Below are 23,317 nucleotides of genomic sequence, written 5' to 3'. Positions count from 1 at the left end.
GGGTCTATATAAATGAGCCACTCCCAGATGAGGAGGGTCTATATAAATGAGCCACTCCCAGATGAGGAGGGGCTATATAAATGAGCCACTCCCAGATGAGGAGGGTCTATATAAATGAGCCACTCCCAGATGAGGAGGGTCTATATAAATGAGCCACTCCCAGATGAGGAGGGGCTATATAAATGAGCCACTCCCAGATGAGGAGGGGCTAAATAAATGAGCCACTCCCAGATGAGGAGGGTCTATATAAATGAGCCACTCCCAGAAGAGGAGGGTCTATATAAATGAGCCACTCCCAGAAGAGGAGGGGCTATATTAATGAGCCACTCCCGGATGAGGAGGGTCTAAATAAATGAGCCACTCCCAGATGAGGAGGGTCTATATAAATGATCCAATCCCAGAAGAGGAGGGGCTATATAAATGAGCCAATCCCAGATGAGGAGGGTCTATATAAATGAGCCAATCCCAGATGAGGAGGGGTAATATAAATGAGCCAATCCCAGATGAGGAGGGGCTATATAAATGAGCCAATCCCAGATGAGGAGGGTCTATATAAATGAGCCAATCCCAGATGAGGAGGAGTAATATAAATGAGCCAATCCCAGATGAGGATGGTTTATATAAATGAGCCACTGCCAGATGAGGAGGGTTTATATAAATGAGCCACTCCCAGTACAGGAGGGTCTATATAAATGAGCCAATCCCAGATGAGGAGGGTCTATATAAATGAGCCAATCCCAGATGAGGAGGGGCTATGTAAATGAGCCACTCCCAGTACAGGAGGGTCTATATAAATGAGCCAATCCCAGATGAGGAGGGTCTATATAAATGAGCCACTCCCAGATGAGGAGGGGCTATATAAATGAGCCACTCCCAGATGAGGAGGGTCTATATAAATGAGCCACTCCCAGATGAGGAGGGGCTATATAAATGAGCCACTCCCAGATGAGGAGGGTCTATATAAATGAGCCACTCCCAGATGAGGAGGGTCTATATAAATGAGCCACTCCCAGATGAGGAGGGTCTATATAAATGAGCCACTCCCAGTACAGGAGGGTCTATATAAATGAGCCACTCCCAAATGAGGAGGGGTAATATAAATGAGCCACTCCCAGTAGAGGAGGGGCTATATAAATGAGCCACTCCCAGATGAGGAGGGTCTATATAAATGAGCCAATCCCAGATGAGGAGGGTCTATATAAATGAGCCACTCCCAGATGAGGAGGGTCTATATAAATGAGCCACTCCCAGATGAGGAGGGTCTATATAAATGAGCCACTCCCAGTACAGGAGGGTCTATATAAATGAGCCACTCCCAAATGAGGAGGGGTAATATAAATGAGCCACTCCCAGTAGAGGAGGGGCTATATAAATGAGCCACTCCCAGTACAGGAGGGTCTATATAAATGAGCCACTCCCAAATGAGGAGGGGTAATATAAATGAGCCACTCCCAGTAGAGGAGGGGCTATATAAATGAGCCACTCCCAGATGAGGAGGGTCTATATAAATGAGCCACTCCCAGATGAGGAGGGTCTATATAAATGAGCCACTCCCAGATGAGGAGGGTCTATATAAATGAGCCACTCCCAGATGAGGAGGGTCTATATAAATGAGCCACTCCCAGTACAGGAGGGTCTATATAAATGAGCCACTCCCAAATGAGGAGGGGTAATATAAATGAGCCACTCCCAGTAGAGGAGGGGCTATATAAATGAGCCACTCCCAGATGAGGAGGGTCTATATAAATGAGCCACTCTCAGATGAGGAGGGTCTATATAAATGAGCCACTCCCAGATGAGGAGGGTCTGTATAAATGAGCCACTCCCAGATGAGGAGGGTCTATATAAATGAGCCACTCCCAGATGAGGAGGGTCTGTATAAATGAGCCACTCCCAGAAGAGGAGGGACTGGGCTGGGGAATACATCATGTGTGGGTGGAGCACTTCTCTGTCCCTCCCCCGGGGGAGGTCGGGGTCGGTGACGGGGGTCTCTTTAAGGTGGAAATAAAGCCCTGTGTACCGAATGACACAATTGAGTGATCGATTGATAGAAAAAGGGGAAGTGACTGATCTCGGGGTTCGTTGAGTTATATATATCGTTATCGATGATCATCCTGTAGATTCCTCATTACAGTACAGCTGCCCATACACTATACAATCTGATTGTACAATCGCCTGTAGATCTACCAACGCTAAGTGATATGAAGACACATATAAACAATTCATTCCATTTGCATCCAATCAGGCCGACTCCCGCATTACAAATTTTATGGTAGATCTAAAGGAGATTGTACAATCAGATTGTACAGTGTATGGTCACTTTTAGGTTAAGAGACCCTTAAGTTGTAGCGTACAGAGTCCTCAAAACTGGGAATGTTCAATGGATCCCCATAAGATGTACATCGATCAGATCCCATAAGGAACAGATTCCTTCCTGATCCCGAGAACAGAACGGATCTCCCCCGATTAAATAGAACATAATTGATGGCCTCCAGGGGTCCTCTATAAATGATTGGAAGTCCCCTATAAGGCCCAGTGATGGCTTCTCGGGGGTCCTCAATATAACCCCATATAAGACCCCACAGTGTTCAGCAATGACTGTCCCCTGGGGGGGGGGGGTCCTCCATATATTATCAGCCTTACATGAGGTCATCCCCTGGAGGTCCTCCATATATTATAAGAGACCTCCATAAGTTTCAGCAATGGTAGTCCCCCTTGGGGTCCTATATTTATTATAAGAGACCTCCATAAATTTCAGCAATGGCCGCCCCCCTTGGGGTCCTCCATATATTATAAGAGACATCCATACTCCATACGTTTCAGCAATGCCCCCCCCCTTGAGGTCCTCCATATATTATAAGAGACCTCCATAAATTTCAGTAATGGCCGCCCCCCCTGGGTTCCTCCATATATTATAAGAGACCTCCATAAATTTCAGTAATGGCCGCCCCCCCTGGGTTCCTCCATATATTATAAGAGACCTCGATACGTTTCAGCAATGGTCGTCCCCCCTTGGGGTCCTCCATATATATATATATATATATATATATATATATATGACCTCCATAGGTTTCAGCAATGGTTGCCCCCCCTGGGTTCCTCCATATATTATAAGAGACCTCCATACGTTTCAGCAACGGCCGCCCCCCTTGGGGTCCTCCATATATTATAGGAGCCCTCCATAAGTTTCAGCAATGGCCGCCCCCCCCCCCCGCGTTGTGGGGTTCTCCATATATTATAGGAGACCTCCATAGGTTTCAGTAATGATCGGCCCCCCTGAGGTCCTCCATATATTATAGGAGCCCTCCATAAGTTTCAGCAATGGCCGCCCCCCCCCCCCGCGTTGTGGGGTTCTCCATATATTATAGGAGACCTCCATAGGTTTCAGCAATGGCCGCCCCCCCCCTGCGTTGTGGGGTTCTCCATATATTATAGGAGACCTCCATAGGTTTCAGTAATGATCGGCCCCCCTGAGGTCCTCCATATATTATAGGAGCCCTCCATAAGTTTCCATCAGAAAAGTCCAGCAATAACCCTTCCCTGGTGGCCCTTTCTATATTATCAGAGACCCTCCATACCCCCCCCAGAGGGAATCTCTGTGGCCCCGGCAGAGTCTGTACAGAGTTCAGAGACACCAGAGTGAAGACTGAGGAACAGCATAACAGCCAGGAAACTAGCATTTTCACTGTTCAGCAATGGCCGCCCTGTAGTCCTCTAATCAGAACATACATGGAGGATGGGAGGGGGGGAGGTGGTAACTAGTCATTTGGGCCCCCCATCCTCCATTTATATTCAGATTTAGAGGGAGAAGGTGGAAGCTTTCCTATCCATGATCTGAGGATGGGGATGACCCCGGCAGGGTCATGCGGTGAGCTGGGGGTATTATTCCAGGCCGATCGTTTGGAATCTCTCCCGGAGAATTGTTTGTTTTGCTCCTTCCAGGAAATCCGGGAATCCTGAATGGGAAACAATAAGAGAAACATTGTATCAGCAGATGGGTCACATGACTGGGGGCGGGTCACATGACCAGGAAGTGTCAGAGCCCAGGACATGCAGAGGGTGAGTGATCGGAGGGCAATGGTGGGGCCTCTCAATCTCAGTCAGCACCTTTAACCCTTTGTTGGTGATCGATGGAAACAAAGCGATGGTGGGGAGCCAATCAAATCTCTTCAACTCATCGGGGGAATTTCTGGTGGAGGTGACATCCAATCATGAGCTGGAGAACTTCCTATTTCTTGCTGCACTACATTATATAACCTCCCCCCGTCCCCCCCAGGCTGCGCAGAGCGCTATATGGACACCCCAAAGTACCGCCGTCCAGGGACAACGCCTGGGAAGGTTTACTATTCAATGCTCCCGGGGTCACTTCCCTTCCAATCTGTTTCCAGAGAGGTGTTCTTAGAAAGGGGCAAGAAGGGGCCCCCCGGGTGTCCTGGATGGGGCCCAGCAAGAGATGGTGATGGATCTGTCACCTCTTTTAGGGTAGGCTGTGCGGAGATCTCTCATCTATGGGGACACCAGTGCTTGGCCAATCTTGGGGGGGGGGGGGGTTATCAATGTCACCTCTGAGATACTGAGATAGCGCCCCCTCCAGTCACTCCTCACATACACCAGGCTTCCTATTCTTCAGAATGAGGATTTATCTGGACGAAGCAGCCCTCTCAATGGTCCACTGAGACCCTCGTACAGAAAACCTCACCGTCCAAACATGCTATTGTCCCACCGGGACCCCGTGACTCTGATCCATAACCTTTGACCCATGACCATTGATCCGTGACCTCTGAGTGTTTCTGTCTTTCTCTCTCAACAGGTAGCGTGTGGTCTCATCTCAGCCATCATGGCCGACATCTGGGTGCTGCTTCTGGCCTCACTGCTTTCCTTTCCATCTATCTCAGGTGAGAAAATTTTAAATTAGAGGACACCCCCAAATATTCCTGAGAGACAGGGACATTTCCGAATATTCCTGAGAGACAGGGACATTTCCGAATATTCCTGAGAGACAAGGACGCCCCCAAATATTCCGGAGAGACAAGGAGAAGGGTTGGAGAGTCTCTAGGGAGAGAGTATCAGGGCTATGGTGGAAAAAGGTTATTGATTCGCTGGTGAAGAAAGTTTAGAGAGTCTCTGGTTTGGAGGATATTGGGGCTCTGGTGGAGAAGGGTTGAAAAGCACCTGATGGGAGGGTATTGGGGTTCTAGTGTCGAAAAGTCTCTGGGAGGGTTTTGGGGCTCTGGTGGAGAATTGTGGAAAAGCGTCTGGCGGGAGGGGATTAGGGCTCTGGCGGAGAAAGGTTGGAGAGTCTCTGGTGAGAGGGTATTAAGCCTATGGTGGAGAATGCTTGGTGAGCCTCTGGTGGGAATGTACTGGGCCTACAGTGGAGAAAGATTGAAAAGCATCTTGCAGGAAGGTACTGGGGCTCTGATGTAGAAAGGTTGAAATGTGACTGGCAGGAGGGTATTGGGCTTATGGTGGAGAAAGCATGGAGAGTTTCTGGCAGGAGGGTATTGGGGCTCTGGCGGGAGGGTTTTGGGGCTCTGGCGGAGAAAGGTTGGAAAATCTCTGGTGGGAGGGTACTGGGCCTATAGTGAAGAAAGGTTGAACAGTGTCTGACAGGAAGGTTTTAGGGCTCTGGCGGAAAAAGGTTGGAGAGTCTCTGGTGGAAGGGTACTTGGCCTATGGTGGAGAAAGGTCAGAGAGTCTTTGGCAGGAGGGCCTTGGGGCTCCGGTGGAGTAAGGTTAAAAAGCGACTGGCGGGAGAGTATTGGGGCTGTGATGTAGAAAGGTTGAAAAGTGATTGTCAGGAGGGTATTGGGCTTATGGTGGAGAAAGCATGGAGAGTTTCTGGCAGGAGGGTATTGGGGTTCTGGCGGGAGGGTTTTGGGGCTCTGGCGGAGAAAGGTTGGAAAATCTCTGGTGGGAGGGTACTGGGCCTATAGTGAAGAAAGGTTGAACAGCGTCTGACAGGAAGGTTTTAGGGCTCTGGTGGAGAAAGGTTGGAGAGTCTCTGGTGGAAGGGTACGTAGCCTATGGTGGAGAAAGGGCAGAGAGTCTCTGGCAGGAGGGTATTGGGGCTCTGGTGGAGTAAGGTTAAAAAGCGACTGGCGGGGGAGTATTGGGCCTATAGCGGAGAAAGCTTGGTAAACCTCTGGTGAGAGGGTACTGGGCATCTATGGTGGAAAAAAGTTGGGGAGTCTCTGGTGGGAGGGTATTGGGGATCTGGTGGAGAAAGCTTGAGAAGTGACCAGTGGGAGGGTATTGGACCTATGGTGGACAAGCGTTGAAAAGTCTCAGGTGGAAGGGTATTGGTCTCTGGTGGAGAAAGGCTGAAGAGTCTCTGGTGGGAGGGTATTGGGGCTCTGGTGGAGAAGGATTGAAAAGCATCTGATTGGACAGTATTTGGGCTCTGGCGGAGAAAGGTCAGAGAGTCTCTGGCAGGAAGATATTGGGCCTATGGTGGATAAAGGCTCCAGAGTTTCTTGTGGGAGGATATTTGGCCTATGGTGGAGAAAGGTTGCAGAATCTCTGGTGGGAGGATATTGGTGCTCTGGTGGAGAAAGGCTGGAGAGTCACTGGTGGGAGGGTACTGGGCCTATGGTGGAGAAAGGTCGGAGAGTCTCTGGCGGGAGCGTATTGGGGCTCTGGTGGAGAGAGGTTGATTAGTCTCTGGAGAGTATTGGGGCTGAACTGCGCCTGCCAGAAGTGATGTTGTCTTTCCATTTCTCTTCTGTGTTTTCTCAGGATCCAATCCATGTGTTCAGGTTAATTTCGGGCAGAGCTCTTTTGTGTGTCAATGTAATGCCACTTATTGTGATGGCCTGGATGCCATCGACCTCCCAGTGCTGGGCACCTACAGCGTGTATGAAAGCAGCCAGGCCGGCAAACGTCTCGAGCGAAGCACTGGGCCTATCATCCAGAATCACTCTGCACCAGCCGGTAACTATTACACCTTTTGGGATTGTCCGGTGTTTGTTAGAAAATACCACAATGTTCTTCTTGTGTAAAGTATGAAATAAGATAGACCTTCTGGACAAATTATCCAACCATCATGGTGTCAACCTTGTCTTCTGAAGGTTTTCACATTTTCCAGGTTTATAATTTCACTTATTAACGACCTGGACTTTGTAATCAAACACCTTCGATGGCCTCCTCAGTCACCAGATATAGACATCACTAAACCTTTGTGGGAAGCTCTGGAGATCTGAAGTCAAAGACGAGTCACATTCATTACTCATTTCTTTTTTAAATTATTTTATTACTAAACTTGTGATATTTGGAAAAAAAAGAACTTTGTCTTCAAATGAAAAATGAAATCTGTTTTTTCCTGTTTTTGTCTTGAGATCTGGTCCTCACACTGAACGATAAGAAGAAATTTCAGGTCATGAAGGGCTTTGGCGGCGCAGTGACCGATTCCGCTGCCATGAACATTCTGGCGTTGAGTGGGGCGACTCAGGACAAACTGCTGAGATCCTACTTCTCCGAGGAAGGTGACCTGTACCACCATCTTGGTGATAAAGGGTTTACTTATTATCGCCAGAGGTTGTAATGCCCCCTATTCTTCCAATTGCTTAGGAATTGGTTACAATATTCTCCGTGTACCCATGGCCAGCTGTGACTTCTCCACTCGAATCTACACCTATCTGGATAAAGAAGGAGACTTCAGTCTGGAGTCGTTTAATCTGCAGGTGGAGGACATCAAACTGAAGGTGAGGCGTGAAGATCCTGGAGTACCATAGAGAAGTCTGTACATCATTGTTGTCACCCCAACACCTGTCTAATGTCTTCTTCTAGATTCCCATCATACACAAAGCAAAGAGCTTATCGAAAAGGCCGATCTCTTTGTTTGGCAGCCCCTGGACAGCCCCGCCTTGGATGAAGACTAATGGTGACATCCGAGGGAAGGGAACTCTCAAAGGCTCTCCTGGAGATCAGTACTATAAGACCTGGGCCAACTATTTCATCAGGTATGCTCTGTGCCACAATGTGGGGGTTCTCTCCCATACTTCCTCCAGCGGAAATTAACCGTCTCTACTTTTATTTCTTCAGATTTCTGGACGAATACGCCAAACACAACCTGACGTTCTGGGCAGTGACAGTGGAGAATGAGCCCACGGCTGGGATGTTGGATGGCTATCCCTTCCAGTGTTTGGGTTTCACGCCGGAGCACATGAGGGACTTTATCGCCAAGGATCTGGGCCCAGCCTTTGCCAACAGTTCCCACAGAGATGTTCAGATCATGATCATCGATGACGACCGGATTCTGTTGCCCTACTGGGCTGAAGTGGTGAGTGACTGCAGGTTATTGTGTGACTTCTGTCGGTCAAAGCTGCAGCATGCCGCAGTGTGGATCCAACCTAGCAGAGGCACAAGCAGGCCAGGTCTCAGAATAGAAGTGAGATCCATTATCTTCTACCTTATTTTTGCAGATTCTCTCAGACCTGGAGGCTGCCCGCTACGTTCATGGCATCGCCCTCCACTGGTACCTGGATGGGATAATACCTGCAGATGTCACTCTGGGCCACACTCATGACCTCTACCCAGAATACTTCTTGTTTGCCAGTGAGGCTTGTGCTGGTTTCATGCCTTGGGATAAAGGGGTGCACCTTGGATCCTGGGAGAGGGGGAACCTATACAGCCATCGTATCATAGAGGTGAGCCAACTGCCACTGCAGGTGAGATTACCAGCCGCCTTTGGTGTCTACTGTCCTATCACATCTCTTTATGGGTATCCCAACCCCCTCCTTTCCCAGTCTGTAGAATGGTCCTGGCCTACAAGTCCTTCACTCCCCCCAGTCTATAGAAGGGTTCTGGCCTACAAATCTCTGACTTCCCCTTAGGCTGTAGTAGAGTCTTGGAACCTAGGCCTACATTGCTCAGAATATTCCCTAACTGGTAGAATGGTCCTGGCCTACAAGTCATTGAACCTCCCCAGTCAGTAGAATGGTTCTGGCCTACAAGTCCTTCACTCCCCCCAGTCTATAAAGGGGTTCTGGCCTGCAAATCCCTGACTTCCCCTTAGGCTGTAGAAGAGTCTAGATCAGTGATGGCGAACCTTGGCACCCCAGATGTTTTGGAACTACAATTCCCATGATGCTCATGCACTCTGCAGTATAGTTCAGCATCATGGGAAATGTAGTTCCAAAACATCTGGAGTGCCGAGGTTCACCATCACTGGTCTAGATAAAGGAAGGCCCGTAGACGTGGTGTATCTGGATTTTGCAAAAGCATTTGACACAGTTCCCCATAAACGTTTACTGTACAAAATAAGGTGCGTTGGCATGGACCATAGGGTGAGTACATGGATTGAAAACTGGCTACAAGGGCGTGTTCAGAGGGTGGTGATAAATGGGGAGTACTCGGAATGGTCAGGGGTGGGTAGTGGGGTTCCCCAGGGTTCTGTGCTGGGACCAATCCTATTTATTTTGTTCATAAACGACCTGGAGGATGGGGTAAACAGTTCAATCTCTGTATTTGCGGACGATACTAAGCTAAGCAGGGCAATAACTTCTCCGCAGGATGTGGAAACCTTGCAAAAAGACCTGAACAAATTAATGGGGGAGGGGCGACTACATGGCAAATGAGGTTCAATGTAGAAAAATGTAAAATAATGCATTTGGGTGGCAAAAATCTGAATGCAATCTATAGACTGGGGGGAGAACCTCTGGGGGAATCTAGGATGGAAAAGGACCTGGGGGTCCTAGTAGAGCTGCTGCTAACAAAGCAAACAGAATATTGGCAATAAAATGGGGATCAACTCCAGAGATAAAACGATAATTCTCCCGCTCTACAAGACTCTGGTCCGGCCGCACCTGGAGTATACTGTCCAGTTCTGGGCACCAGTCCTCAGGAGGGATGTACTGGAAATGGAGCGAGTACAAAGAAGGGCAACAAAGCTAATAAAGGGTCTGGAGGATATTAGTTATGAGGAAAGGTTGTGAGCACTGAACTTATTCTCTCTGGAGAAGAGACGCTTGAGAGGGGATATGATTTCAATTTACAAATACTGTACTGGTGACCCCACAATATATAAATACTGTACTGGTGACCTCACAATAGGGATAAAACTTTTTCGCAGAAGAGAGTTTAATAAGACTCGTGGCCACTCATTACAATTAGAAGAAAAGAGGTTTAACCTTAAACTACGTAGAGGGTTCTTTACTGTAAGAGCGGCAAGGATGTGGAATTCCCTTCCACAGGCGGTGGTCTCAGCGGGGAGCATTGATAGCTTCAAGAAACTATTAGATAATCACCTGAATGACCGCAACATACAGGGATATGTAATGTAATACTGACACATAATCACACACATAGGTTGGACTTGATGGACTTGTGTCTTTTTTCAACCTCACCTACTATGTAACTATGAGTCCTGGCCCTAGGCCTACATGGCTCAGACTATTCCCTAACTGGTAAAATGGTCCTGGCCTACAAGTATCTTACTCCTTCCAGTCAGTAGAATTGTCCTGGCCTACAAGTCATTGAACCTCCCCATCCAGTAGAATGGTCCTGGCCTACAAGTCATTGAATCCCCCAGTCTGTAGAATGGTCCTGGCCTACAAGTCTCTGAATCCCCCCAGCCTGTAGAAGGGTCCTGGCCTACAAGTCATTGAATCCCCCCAGTCAGTAGCATGGTCCTGGCCTACAAGTCATTAAACCCTCCGCCCCCAGTCAGTAGCATGGTGGCCTACATGTCATTGAATCCCCCGTCAGTAGAATGGCCCTGGCCTCCAAGTCCTTCACTCTCCCCCAGTGTCTAGAAAGGTTTTGGCCTACAAGTCTCTGACTTCACTTTAGGCTGTAGAAGAGTCCTGGCCTTAAACCTACATGGCTCAGACTCATCCCTAACTGGTAGAATGGTCCTGGCCTAAAAGTAATTGAACCTCCCCAGTCAATTGAATGGTCCTGACCTACAAGTCATTGAATTCCTCCAGTTGGTAGAATGGTCCTGGCCTACAAGTCATTGAATCCCTCCCAGTCAGTAGAATGGTCTTGGCCTACAAGTCATTAAAACCCTGAGTCAGTAGAATGATCCTGGCCTACAAGTCTCACACTCTCCCCCAGCCTGTAGAAGGGTCCTGTCCTATAAGTCACTCACCCCCCCCCCCCCCACAGTCTGTATAATGGTCCTGGCCTACAAGTCCCCCCCCCAGCCTGTAGAAGGGTCCTGTCCTATAAGTCACTCACCCCCCCCCCCCCCACAGTCTGTATAATGGTCCTGGCCTACAAGTCCCCCCCCCAGCCTGTAGAAGGGTCCTGACCTATAAGTCACCCCCCGTCTGTAAAATGGTCCTGGCCTACAAGTCATTGAATCCCCCGAGTCAGTAGAATAGTCCTGGCCTACAAGTCTCTGAATCCCACCAGCCTGTAGAAGGGTCCTGGCCTACAAGTCACTGAATCCCCCCAGTCAGTAGAATGGTCCTGGACTACAAGTCATTAACACCGCCAGTAAGTAGAATGGTCCTGGCGTACAAGTCATTGAATCCCCCCAGTCAGTAGAATGGTCCTGGCCTACAAGTCATTGAATCCCCCCAGTCAGTAGAATGGTCCTGGCCTACAAGTCATTGAATCCCCCCAGTCAGTAGAATGGTCCTGGCCTACAAGTCCCTTACTCTCCCCAGTCAGTAGAATGGTCCTGGCCTACAAATCCCTTACTCCCCTCAATCAGTAGAATGGTCCTGGCGTACAAGTCCCTTACCTGGCCTACAAGTCATTAAATCCCTCAGTTTCTTTTTTCTTTCCTTCTTCCAGGACCTCAGTTATTATGTGACGGGATGGACGGACTGGAATCTGGCTCTGGACAGCAGTGGGGGCCCCACCTGGGTGGGGAATTTTGTGGACAGCCCTGTTATTGTTGATGTGAAAAAAGACGTCTTCTACAAGCAGCCAACCTTCTACCACATGGCTCACTTCAGGTAAATCACGTGCAATGCCTGCGTGGATATGACATCACTAAGACCACCGATCACACCGGGTTATGTTTTATCAATGCAGCAAGTTCATTCCAGCGGGGTCCCAACGGGTCGGACTAGACGTCAACCACAAGAGTCAGCTGGAGACTATCGCCTTCCTGTGTCCTGAAGGGTCAGCCATCGTGGTCATTCTGAACAGGTGGGTGGCACGTGCCCATATGAGGGATTCTCACCATCCCTGTGCTGAGTTTCCGGGTCTGTACACCCGCTGTGCCCATTATGAGGGGTTCTCACCATCCCTGTGCTGAGTTCCCGGGTCTGTACACCCGCTGTGCCCATTATGAGGGGTTCTCACCATCCCTGTGCTGAGTTCCCAGGTCTGTACACCCGCTGTGCCCATTATGAGGGGTTCTCACCATCCCTGTGCTGAGTTCCCGGGTCTGTACACCCGCTGTGCCCATTATGAGGGGTTCCCACCATCCCTGTGCTGAGTTCCCGGGTCTGTACACCCGCTGTGCCCATTATGAGGGGTTCCCTCCATCCCTGTGCTGAGTTCCCAGGTCTGTACACCCGCTGTGCTCATTATGAGGGGTTCCCACCATCCCTGTGCCAAGTTCCTGTGTTGGTTATCTCTTGGATATTTCTCTTCTTTCCAGGAACTCGGAAGATGTGAAGTTCCGGATTTGGGACCCGGCTGTGGGGACAATAGACGCTAATTCTCCAGCGAACTCGATTCGGACGTATCTGTGGAGACGCAAGTGACCGCCATGGCACAGCGGAGGGGATTCTGGGAAGGCCCGTTGTGTGCCTTCTCCACCCTGAACATACATGTCCACCATTTCAAGAACGCTTACAAGGACAAATCCGCCTTTCTAATTTTCTGTATAAGGCGACAATTAAAGCAGTATGAGGATTGCTGTGCAGGCTCTTGAAGTATCAGGAAATGAGGATAACTCAAGAGCCTGTAGAAAGGGAGGCAGGTGGGTGATACGAAGATGATAATTCCATAAATCAGTGAGGTTCATTGTATCGGCCTCGTTGAGTATGAAGACTTTGGCCACTAGGTGGCCCCCGGGAGCCACGCTCAGCTGCGTCTGTTTTGTCGATGAGTCTTCTCCGGGAAGACATTCCTTCCATGTTATGATGGAGGAGAGCAAACATGGCAGAGGGTCTAATTATGGGGGGGGGGGGGGGGGTACAACGTGTCCCCCTCCAATGAGTAAACACAATCCTGGTTTGTGGACGCCAAGTGATGGCAGCGTTCCGTAATTACGGACTTGGCTCGCCGACAAGCCGGCTTATGTGGAGAACTCCGCCCGGCTCTTCCTGGCAGAGAGAGAACATAACTCCGCAATGACGTGACCCTGGGGGGGAGGAGGGGGCCCCTCCGGCAAGAGAGACCACAATTCCCCGACACGAGAGAGACCGCCACCGGGGGCCCACCATGAGCTCACATCTTCCTCTGCTATCACCTCCCCCGTGTGACCTCTCGTCCTTCTCGTCCAACATCAGCTCCTGACCTCACAAATGTTCTTCTAGAAGAATGGTCAAACCTTCCCATAGACACCCTCCTAAACCTTGTGGAAGGCCTTCCCAGAAGAGGTGAAGCTGTTATAGATACAAAGTGTGTTCATGTGTGTGCAAAGGCAGGTGTCCTAATACTTTTGGTAATATAGTGTATAAAGAGCCAAAGGAGCTGACACTCACATGTTCCAGGTCTGTGATTTAAAAGTACCGACCCTCCAAAACCAGCAGATGAGCGCATGCGATTCGTAGATGGGGGAGGCACAGGAGGTCCCAACACTTTCTACACATCGCTGTGAACACAGCCAGAGGACCCAACACTGGAGGAATCCCGCACCCACCTGCTACATACCAAGGATCACCACTGGAAGGAGGACAGACGGGGGGGGGGGGAGGACAGACAGACATACAATGGAGGGAACGAAGGAGGACAGACAGAGGGAAGGGGAAGGAAGGACAGACGGACATACAATGGAGGGAACGAAGGAGGACAGACGGGGGGGGGGGAAGGAAGGACAGACGGACATACAATGGAGGGAACGAAGGAGGATAGACGGAGGGAAGGGGAAGGAAGGACAGACGGAAATACAATGGAGGGAACGAAGGAGGATAGACGGAGGGAAGGGGAAGGAAGGACAGACGGACATACAATGGAGGGAACGAAGGAGGACAGACGGAGGGAAGGGGAAGGAAGGACAGACAGAAATACAATGGAGGGAACGAAGGACAGACGGAGGGAAGGGGAAGGAAGGAAGGACAGACAGAGAGTAGGGGAAGGAAGGACAGACGGAGAGTAGGAAGGACAGACGGAGGGAAGGGGAAGGAAGGACAGACGGAGGGAAGGGGAAGGAAGGACAGACGGAGGGAAGGGGAAGGAAGGACAGACGGAGGGAAGATGAAGGAAGGACAGACGGAGAGGAGGAAGGACAGACGGGGGGAAGGAAGGAAGGACAGACGGAGAGGAGGAAGGACAGACGGGGAAGGGGAAGGAAGGACAGATGGAGGGAAGGGGAAGGACAGACGGAGGGAAGGGGAAGGACAGACGGAGGGAAGGGGAAGGAAGGAAGGACAGACGGAGGGAAGGGGAAGGAAGGAAGGACAGATGGAGGGAAGGGGAAGGACAGATGGAGGGAAGGGGAAGGAAGGACAGACAGAGAGGAGGAAGGACAGATGGAGGGAAGATGAAGGAAGGACAGACGGAGAGGAGGAAGGACAGACGGAGGGAAGGGGAAGGAAGGACAGACGGAGGGAAGGGGAAGGAAGGACAGATGGAGGGAAGATGAAGGAAGGACAGACGGAGAGGAGGAAGGACAGATGGAGGGAAGATGAAGGAAGGACAGACGGAGAGGAGGAAGGACAGAGGAAGGAAGGGGAAGGAAGGACAGATGGAGGGAAGATGAAGGAAGAACAGACGGAGAGGAGGAAGGACAGACGGAGGGAAGGGGAAGGAAGGACAGATGGAGGGAAGATGAAGGAAGGAAGGACAGAGGAAAGAGGAAGGAAGGACAGACGGAGGGAAGGGGAAGGAAGGACAGACGGAGAGGAGGAAGGACAGACAGAGGGAAGATGAAGGAAGGACAGATGGAAGGAAGAAAGTGTAGCGGAGTCCTCGGGATGATGGGGGGAGGGGGCGCAGAGTGCGATATGCAGAGTGTAGGTAACCTGCTGTAGGAATGTCGATGATGTGATATGCCAATATTGTATTACTAATAAATGATTAATTTATTATTAATTTATAATGAACTGTGTGATCTGCTTCATTCCACACACAACCGCTTACACTACTGAGGTCTGTGAGCAAATGCTGCACCAGCCAGCAAGAAATTACATCTGTCATCCATTGAACATAAGCAGATTACACTTTACCTTTAGGGAGCGCCACATATTGTTTTGGGTTTCCTATCTAGTGACACGCAGCCGCAGGCCCCACCCCAACCCCCCCAATGTTCATTGCCAAACCCTATAAAGAGAAAACTAAATTTCAGATCGGTTTTCTGCAGACTTTAATTTAAAAAAGTAAAACCAGGTGGAGTAAAACTGCGGCATGCTGCAGCTTCAAAGAAGGGAGAACATGAAATGCCACGTTACGGAGGATAAAAAAAAAAAAAAACACAGCAGATTCATCACAGTGACACAATGTATCTCCATAGGAAGAGGACAGACCGCGCCGGACCCCGGGGTGTCCCATCCTTAGTGCCGGACCACTGGGTGTCCCATCCTTAGTGCTGGACATCGGGGGTGTCCCATCTGTGATGCTATCCTAAGATATGGGGGTAGGATAGACAGTGTTGGACCTCGGGGGTGTCCCATCAGTAGTGCTATCCTAATACATGGGAAGAGGATGGACATTGCCGGACACCAGGATTGTCCCATCAGTAATGCTTTTATTAGGTTAATGTCATTGGTGGTGCCAGCCTTTAGTATGACTATGATGTTGTCCCATTGGTGGTGCCAGCCTTCAGTATGATCATGGTGTTGGTGGGGTTACCCTTCAGTATGATCATGGTGTTGGTGGGGTTACCCTTCAGTATGATCATGGTGTTGGTGGGGTTACCCTTCAGTATGATCATGGTGTTGGTGGGGTTACCCTTCAGTATAATCATGGTGTTGGTGGGGTTACCCTTCAGTATGATCATGGTGTTGGTGGGGTTACCCTTCAGTATGATCATGGCGTTGGTGGGGTTACCCTTCAGTATGATCATGGTGTTGGTGGAGGTTGTCCTATTGGTGGTGCTATCCTTTAGTATAATCATGGTGTTGGTGGGGGTCCCCCCTTAGTATAATCATGGTGTTGGTGGGGTCCCCCCTTAGTATAATCATGGTGTTGGTGGGGGTCACCCTTTAGTATGATCATGGTGTTGACAGGGGTTGCCCCATTGGTGGGATTACCCTTCAGTATGATCATGGTGTTGAAGGCGGTTGTCCTATTGATGGTGCTACCCTTCAGTATGATCATGGTGTTGGTGGGGGTTGTCCCATTGGGGTTGCTATCTTTTAGTATGATCATGGTGTTGGTGGGGGTTGCCATATTGGTGGTGCTACCCTTCAGTATGATCCTGGTGTTGACAGGGGTTGTCCCATTGGTGGGATTACTCTTCAGTATGATCATGGTGTTGAAGGCAGTTGTCCTATTGGTGGTGCTACCCTTCGGTATGATCATGGTGTTGGTGGGGGTTGTCCTATTGGGGTTGCTATCCTTTGGTATGATCATGGTGTTGAAGGGGGTAGTCTTATTGGTGGTGCTATCCTTCGATATGATCATGGCATTGGTGGAGGATGTCCGGTTACCAGGCTGGTAGCTTCTACACCCCAGTGGCCTCCTATAGTTTGCTTGTAGTGCAGGAGAGTAGATCTAAAGTGGAAGTACCACACCACAGATTCATAGTCCAGATACATTGTCTTTCCAGTATGGGTTCAGGTGGAAGACAGAGAAAGGAACCCAATGCGTTTTAGGGATCCAAAACCACGCTCTCCATCAGTGCTTAAAATGGGAAACCACCTCTGAGGACTGAGCTGAGGGTGCTATGAACATTGGGTTCCTCAACCAGTACAATGTCAGGCCCTGGTCTCTGCTGTAGACATCAGGTCAGTCCATTGTTCCCCATTGTAGGCCCTGCTGAAGGGGGTGTTTTTAGACCCCCGGACCTGACCCTGTATTGGGATAAAATTATAGCTGAACTATTAAACTGGGGGGGGGGGCTGCTTCCATTTAGAATGTATTACCAGATACAGCAAAGGACAGGGAAAACCTTGGTGCACACGGGGCCGGCCTGTGGTCAAGCAGGAAGTCGCGCAGGTGCAGAGAATGATGGGAAAATTTACCAGTCAATGATGGGGAATAAACCAGCAAGGACAGTTCCAGGAATTGTTGGGGGGGGACACATGGGATAAAAGGCACTTATGTAGCAGCAACTGTAGTGGGGTCCCCTAGAGGAGGGAGTTATACCAGTATCCTGGTGGATCTGGTGCAGAACTGGGATCTGTCCCGTCAGGACATGGAATGGGAGGGGGGTCCGTCCTGTACATACATGGGGTTGGGGGAGCTCTGGGTACGGAATGCAGTCAGCCAATAAAGAGTCCAATCATTCGTCCTCCTCCTCGTCATTGTCGTCCATGGTGATGGCCCGTTCCAGGGCCCCGCCCCCCGACGTGCTTTGTATGGAGATGATTCCGCTGAGCAGAGCGTAACCGACCATCGCCATCACGCCGAACGCCACCGTCAGGATCTGGTTTCGCCTCTTATGGGGCTCGTCCTCGAGGTCTGGAGACTCGGCTGTCTGGGGCTTTGGTGAAACACGTGGGGGGGTCTCTGAGGACACAGAGAAGAATGGGGTGAAAAACTGACAGGAGGAACCACTAAATCCAACAAATAGAGGGGCTGTGGGGGAGGGTACTCACCGCAGTCCGGGCTGAAGTAGATGCTGAGGATGGAGGTGCAGTACTGGCACAGGTTGGTCAGGGATCTCAGGTGCTGCTGGAGAAGGTTGTTGGGCAGTTTGATGTTCAGGATTGGGGCGAGGTGGCTGAAGATGTGTGCGTCCAGGGAGGCGGGGCTAAGAGAAACCAAGGGCGGGATCAGTTCACAGCCAGAGGAAGGTGCAAGAAATCATCCACACCAATACCCCCCAACCCCCTCTACTCACCATTCTCCAAAAAAGAATTTCTGGGTCCCGAGACGCTTTGACAGGAGGCTGAGACATTCCTGGGCGTCTGTGTACAGCTGTGGGGGGCAAATCCATCATTAGAGTCTCATTCCCCCCATCCCCCGCCTTCATCAGAGGAAGCTGAGGGATGACAATGAGGCCCCCGGGAGAATTCCCCATACACGGGGATCTGATGAAGGAGGGGGCCTTCCCTGATTGGACGGGACCTGGCTCCTGTACAGCCAATCATCCACTCTACCTTCCAATGAGTCCTCCCCATAAACGCCCCCTTACCTGATTGGCTGTATAGGAGCCCAATCCCATCCAATCATCCACTCTACCGATGACCCATCCCCCACACACGCCCCCTCACCTGTCTCTCCAGCACCTCGTCGCCCCCCCCTCCCCTCCCCCACACACACCCCCCCCTCACCTGTCTCTCCAGCACCTCGTCGCCACCCCCCCTCCCCCACACACGCCCCTCACCTGTCTCTCCAGCACCTCGTCCTCCTCCCCCCCCCTCCCCCACACATGCCCCTCACCTGTCTCTCCAGCACCTCCTCCCCCACACACGCCCCTCACCTGTCTCTCCAGCACCTCCTCCCCCACACACGCCCCTCACCTGTCTCTCCAGCACCTCCTCCCCCACACACGCCCCTCACCTGTCTCTCCAGCACCTCCTCCCCCCTCCCCCACACACGCCCCTCACCTGTCTCTCCAGCACCTCCTCCCCCCTCCCCCACACACGCCCCTCACCTGTCTCTCCAGCACCTCGTCCTCCTCCCCCCCCTCCCCCACACATGCCCCTCACCTGTCTCTCCAGCACCTCCTCCCCCACACACGCCCCTCACCTGTCTCTCCAGCACCTCCTCCCCCACACACGCCCCTCACCTGTCTCTCCAGCACCTCCTCCCCCACACACGCCCCTCACCTGTCTCTCCAGCACCTCCTCCCCCCTCCCCCACACACGCCCCTCACCTGTCTCTCCAGCACCTCCTCCCCCCTCCCCCACACACGCCCCTCACCTGTCCCTCCAGCACCTCCTCCCCCCTCCCCCACACACGCCCCTCACCTGTCTCTCCAGCACCTCCTCCCCCCTCCCCCACACACGCCCCTCACCTGTCCCTCCAGCACCTCCTCCCCCCTCCCCCCTCCCCCACACACGCCCCTCACCTGTCTCTCCAGCACCTCCTCCCCCCTCCCCCACACACGCCCCTCACCTGTCTCTCCAGCACCTCCTCCCCCCTCCCCCACACACGCCCCTCACCTGTCTCTCCAGCACCTCCTCCCCCCTCCCCCACACACGCCCCTCACCTGTCTCTCCAGCACCTCCTCCCCTCACCTGTCTCTCCAGCACCTCCTCCCCCCTCCCCCACACACGCCCCTCACCTGTCTCTCCAGCACCCCCTCCCCCACACACGCCCCTCACCTGTCTCTCCAGCACCCCCTCCCCCACACACACCCCTCACCTGTCTCTCCAGCACCTCCTCCCCCCTCCCCCACACACGCCCCTCACCTGTCTCTCCAGCACCTGCTCCCCCCTCCCCCACACACGCCCCTCACCTGTCTCTCCAGCACCTCCTCCCCCCTCCCCCACACACGCCCCTCACCTGTCTCTCCAGCACCTCCTCCCCCCTCCCCCACACACGCCCCTCACCTGTCTCTCCAGCACCTCCTCCCCCCTCCCCCACACACACCCCCTCAACTGTCTCTCCAGCACCTTGTCGCCCCCCCCTCCCCCACACACACGCCCCTCACCTGTCTCTCCAGCACCTCGTCGTCCTCTCTCCAGCTCTCTCCGCGGATCAGTTGGAGGCGCTCCAGGTACCTCCTGTGCATCTGGTTGGGGATGAAGAAGTTGAGGGGGAAAGGAATGGTCTCGGCGTACCACTTGCGGGTAAGATCCACGTAGTTCTTGGCGTCCACCCAGAAGGAGTGGATCTGAGGAGACACAGAACACCAGACTGAGGACTTCCTCCGGGGACCGGTATACCGCCTCCGGACCACAACCGTCATGTCCTCCAATGGAATAGGAGAATCATACGGAGGGGAGGAGGGGCCTCAGGATAACAAAACTCCACCCACTACACCATCAATCACACTCACCAGAGCCGGCAGCAGCTTCTCCTCCAGCAGAGAGATGAAGGCCAAAGTGTCCGCCCCCTGCGTAGCCGACAAATCATAATCCGCGTTGTACTTCTACAAAGATGGAGATTTATTATAACCAGGGTACTTCCAGAGCCTGTCCTGTGTCCCCTCCCCCCCAATCTGATACTTCCAGAGCCTGTCCTGTGTCCCCTCCCCCCCCAATCTGATACTTCCAGAGCCTGTCCTGTGACCCCCCCATCTGATACTTCCAGAGCCTGTGACAACCTCTTATACTGGATCTCGTGTGACCAGACCTCACATATTGGGCCCCGTGAGATATCGCCTTATACATCGGGCCCCGCGTGGCCGGACCTCATACATCGGGCCCCGCGTGGCCGGACCTCATACATCGGGCCCCGCGTGGCCGGACCTCATACATCGGGCCCCGCGTGGCCGGACCTCATACATCGGGCCCCGCGTGGCCGGACCTCATACATCGGGCCCCGCGTGGCCGGACCTCATACATCGGGCCTCGTGTGGTTCCTGTCTCACCTGCTTTCTGAGGTGGGTAATAATTTTGGCGGGCTGGAAGAGGACACCGTCATTTTGGGTCTTCAAGGCCGGCAGCTGACCTGGTGAGGAGAGAAAGGGGTGTCAGGAGGGGTACAGAGGATGGGACATTCTAGGTAGGGGGTGGGGGGAAGCTCACCTGAGGGGCTCTTCCAGGGGTTGGACAGCTTGTGGACCTTCAGAGGAGCTCCAGAGAACCTGGCATAGGTCTGGAAGAGAAGGAGAAGGTTTGTGAAGGTCACGGAGGGGCTCAGAAGAGAGAGTCAGCCGGGGTCGCCTGGCCGGTGATGTCATCCATGTAACGGGACTCCACCACGGCGGAGGAGAGGAATCCCCGTCTCCTGCCAAGTCAGCAGCCGCAGTCATTAATGTGTGCATTTCTAGACGGGGTTTCCTGCCCACCGAGGCCAGGGAGCTCCTGCGGTTCATGGAACGTCTTATCGAATGAATATTTCTGTCATAGGACACAAGCCTGGCATACAGCGAGCTTCACATCTGTGCCAAACGCTGGGACCGCGCCACCAATTATACAACCAGACGTAATGTGTTCACCAGAAGGGGGCGGAGGAGGAGGAATGGAAAGAATGTATGACTTCACCGAACGTTTCGGGAATAAAATGTGCAACCTGAAATACCCGAGACCCGCCCCCTTCTCTACCACTACTCCTCCCACCTGACGTACCAAGAATAGGCTGTTCTGGTATATATACAGTGCATCCGCAAAGTATTCACAGAGCTTCAGCCTTATTCCAAAATTGATCAAATTCTTTTTTTTTCCCCCTCAAAATTTTACAAACAATCCCCCATAATAACAACGTGAAAGACGTTTGTGTGAAATCTTTGCAAATTTATTAACACCAATTCCAAAGGCTTTGAGTATGATGCTACAAGCTTGGCACACCTATTTTTGGGCAGTTTCTCCCATTCTTCTTTGCAGGACCTCTCAAGCTCCATCAGTCCACAGCCATTTTCAGATCTCTCCAGAGATGTTCAATCGGGTTCAAGTCTGGGCTCTGGCTGGACCACTCAAGGACATTCATAGAGTTGTCCTGTAGCCACTCCTTTGTTATCTTGGCTGTGTGCTTAGGGTCGTTGTCCTGTTGGAAGGTGAACCTTCTCCCCAGTCTGAGGTCCAGAGTGCTCTGGAGAAGGTTTTCATCAAGGATGTCTCTGTACATTGCTGCATTCATCTTTCCCTCCATCCTGACTAGTCTCCCAGTTCCTGCCGCTGAAATACATCCCCACAGCACGATGCTGCCACCACCATGCTTCACTGTAGGGATGGTTTTGGCCAGGTGATGAGCGGTGCCTGGTTTCCTCCAGACATGACACTTGCCATTCAGGCCAAAGAGTTGAATTTTTGTATCATCAGACCAGAGAATTTTGTCTCTCATGGTCTGAGAGTCCTTCAGGTGCCTTTTGGCAAACTCCAGGTGGGCTGTCATGTGCCTTTTACTGAGGAGTGGCTTCCGTCTGGCCACTCTACCATACAGGCCTGATTGATGGAGGGCTGCAGAGATGGTTGTTCTTCTGGAAGGTTCTCCTCTCTCCACAGAGAAACGCTGGAGCTCTGTCAGAGTGACCATTGGGTTCTTGGTCACCTCCCTGACCATGGCCCTTCTCCGCCAATCGCTCGGTGTATCCTCCACCATCCATAAATGGAAGACATTTGGAACCACCAGGACTCTTCCTAGAGTGGGCCGCCCAGCCAAACTGAGCAATCAGGGGGAGAAGGGCCTTACCAAGAACCCGATGGTCACTCTGACAGAGCTCCAGCGTTTCTCTGTGGAGAGAGGAGAACCTTCCAGAAGGCACATGATAGCCCACCTGGAGTTTGCCAAAAGGCACCTGAAGGACTCTCAGACCATGAGAAACAATGTTCTCTGGTCTCCTGAAACAAAGATTGAACTGTTTGGTCTGAATGGCAAGCGTAATGTCTGGAGGAAACCAGGCACTGCTCATCACCTGACCAATACCATTCCTACCGTAAAGCATGGTGGTGGCAGCATCATGCTGCAGGGATGTTTTTCAGGGGCAGGAACTGGGAGACTAGTCAGGATGGAGGGAAAGATGAATGCAGCAATGTACAGAGACATCCTTGATGAAAACCTTCTCCAGAGCGCTCAAGAACTCAGACTGGGGCGAAGGTTCATCTTCCAACAGGACAACGACCCTAAGCACACAGCCAAGATAACAAAGGAGTGACTACGGGACAACTCTGTGAATGTCCCCGAGTGGTCCAGCCAGAGCCCAGACTTGAACCCAATTGAACATCTCTGGAGAGATCTGAACATGGCTGTGCACCGACACTCCCCATCCAACCTGATGGAGCTTGAGAGGTCCTGCAAAGAAGAATGGGAGAAACTGCCCAAAAATAGGTGTGCCAAGCTTGTAGCATCATACTCAAAAAGATTTGAGGCTGTAATTGGTGCCAAAGGAGCTTCACCAAAGTATTGAGCAAAGGCTGTGATACGTGGGAGGAGCCTGTGATACTTATGTACGTGGGAGGAGCCTGTGATACTTATGTACGTGGGAGGAGCCTGCGATACTTATGTACGTGGGAGGAGCCTGCGATACTTAAAATTT

General features: G+C 51.7%; 2 protein-coding genes across 7 annotated transcripts; one reads left to right on the top strand and one right to left on the bottom strand.

Moving 5' to 3' along the window:
• Window positions 1–3,919: 3,919 nt before the first annotated feature.
• GBA1 (glucosylceramidase beta 1) lies at window positions 3,920–15,163 on the top strand. 6 transcript variants are annotated; one of them, XR_012237037.1, is made up of 12 exons: window positions 4,349–4,482; window positions 4,811–4,895; window positions 6,739–6,933; window positions 7,338–7,484; window positions 7,570–7,703; window positions 7,789–7,961; window positions 8,044–8,281; window positions 8,424–8,648; window positions 11,746–11,909; window positions 11,989–12,105; window positions 12,563–14,223; window positions 14,490–15,163. XR_012237037.1 is itself a non-coding variant. In XM_073608799.1 (11 exons), the coding sequence occupies exons 1-11, from the start codon at window positions 4,051–4,053 to the stop codon at window positions 12,666–12,668; spliced, it is 1,593 nt and encodes a 530-aa protein (XP_073464900.1). In that variant the 5' UTR covers window positions 3,920–4,050; the 3' UTR covers window positions 12,669–14,248. The 6 variants fall into 6 exon arrangements, 5 of the variants coding, with proteins under 5 accessions (XP_073464900.1, XP_073464902.1, XP_073464898.1 ...); XM_073608799.1 differs by lacking the exons at window positions 4,349–4,482; window positions 14,490–15,163 and adding an exon at window positions 3,920–4,059 and having other exon boundaries at window positions 12,563–14,248; XM_073608801.1 differs by lacking the exons at window positions 4,349–4,482; window positions 14,490–15,163 and adding an exon at window positions 4,047–4,147 and having other exon boundaries at window positions 12,563–14,248.
• Window positions 15,164–16,181: 1,018 nt separating this feature from the next.
• Window positions 16,182–20,940, bottom strand: MTX1 (metaxin 1; the record flags this gene model as incomplete). The annotated part of the gene is given in 7 exon segments (XM_073608802.1): window positions 16,182–17,739; window positions 17,829–17,983; window positions 18,074–18,150; window positions 19,832–20,014; window positions 20,180–20,272; window positions 20,714–20,793; window positions 20,871–20,940. Coding segments are annotated over 7 exon segments (885 nt in total), but the record flags the coding sequence as incomplete, so codon positions are not given.
• Between the last annotated feature and the right edge of the window lie 2,377 nt (window positions 20,941–23,317).

This window comes from Aquarana catesbeiana, linkage group LG13 (assembly GCF_042186555.1).
Source record: "Aquarana catesbeiana isolate 2022-GZ linkage group LG13, ASM4218655v1, whole genome shotgun sequence".
Taxonomy (NCBI): Eukaryota; Metazoa; Chordata; class Amphibia; order Anura; family Ranidae; genus Aquarana; species Aquarana catesbeiana.
This window is presented reverse-complemented; position numbering and strand designations above follow the sequence as displayed.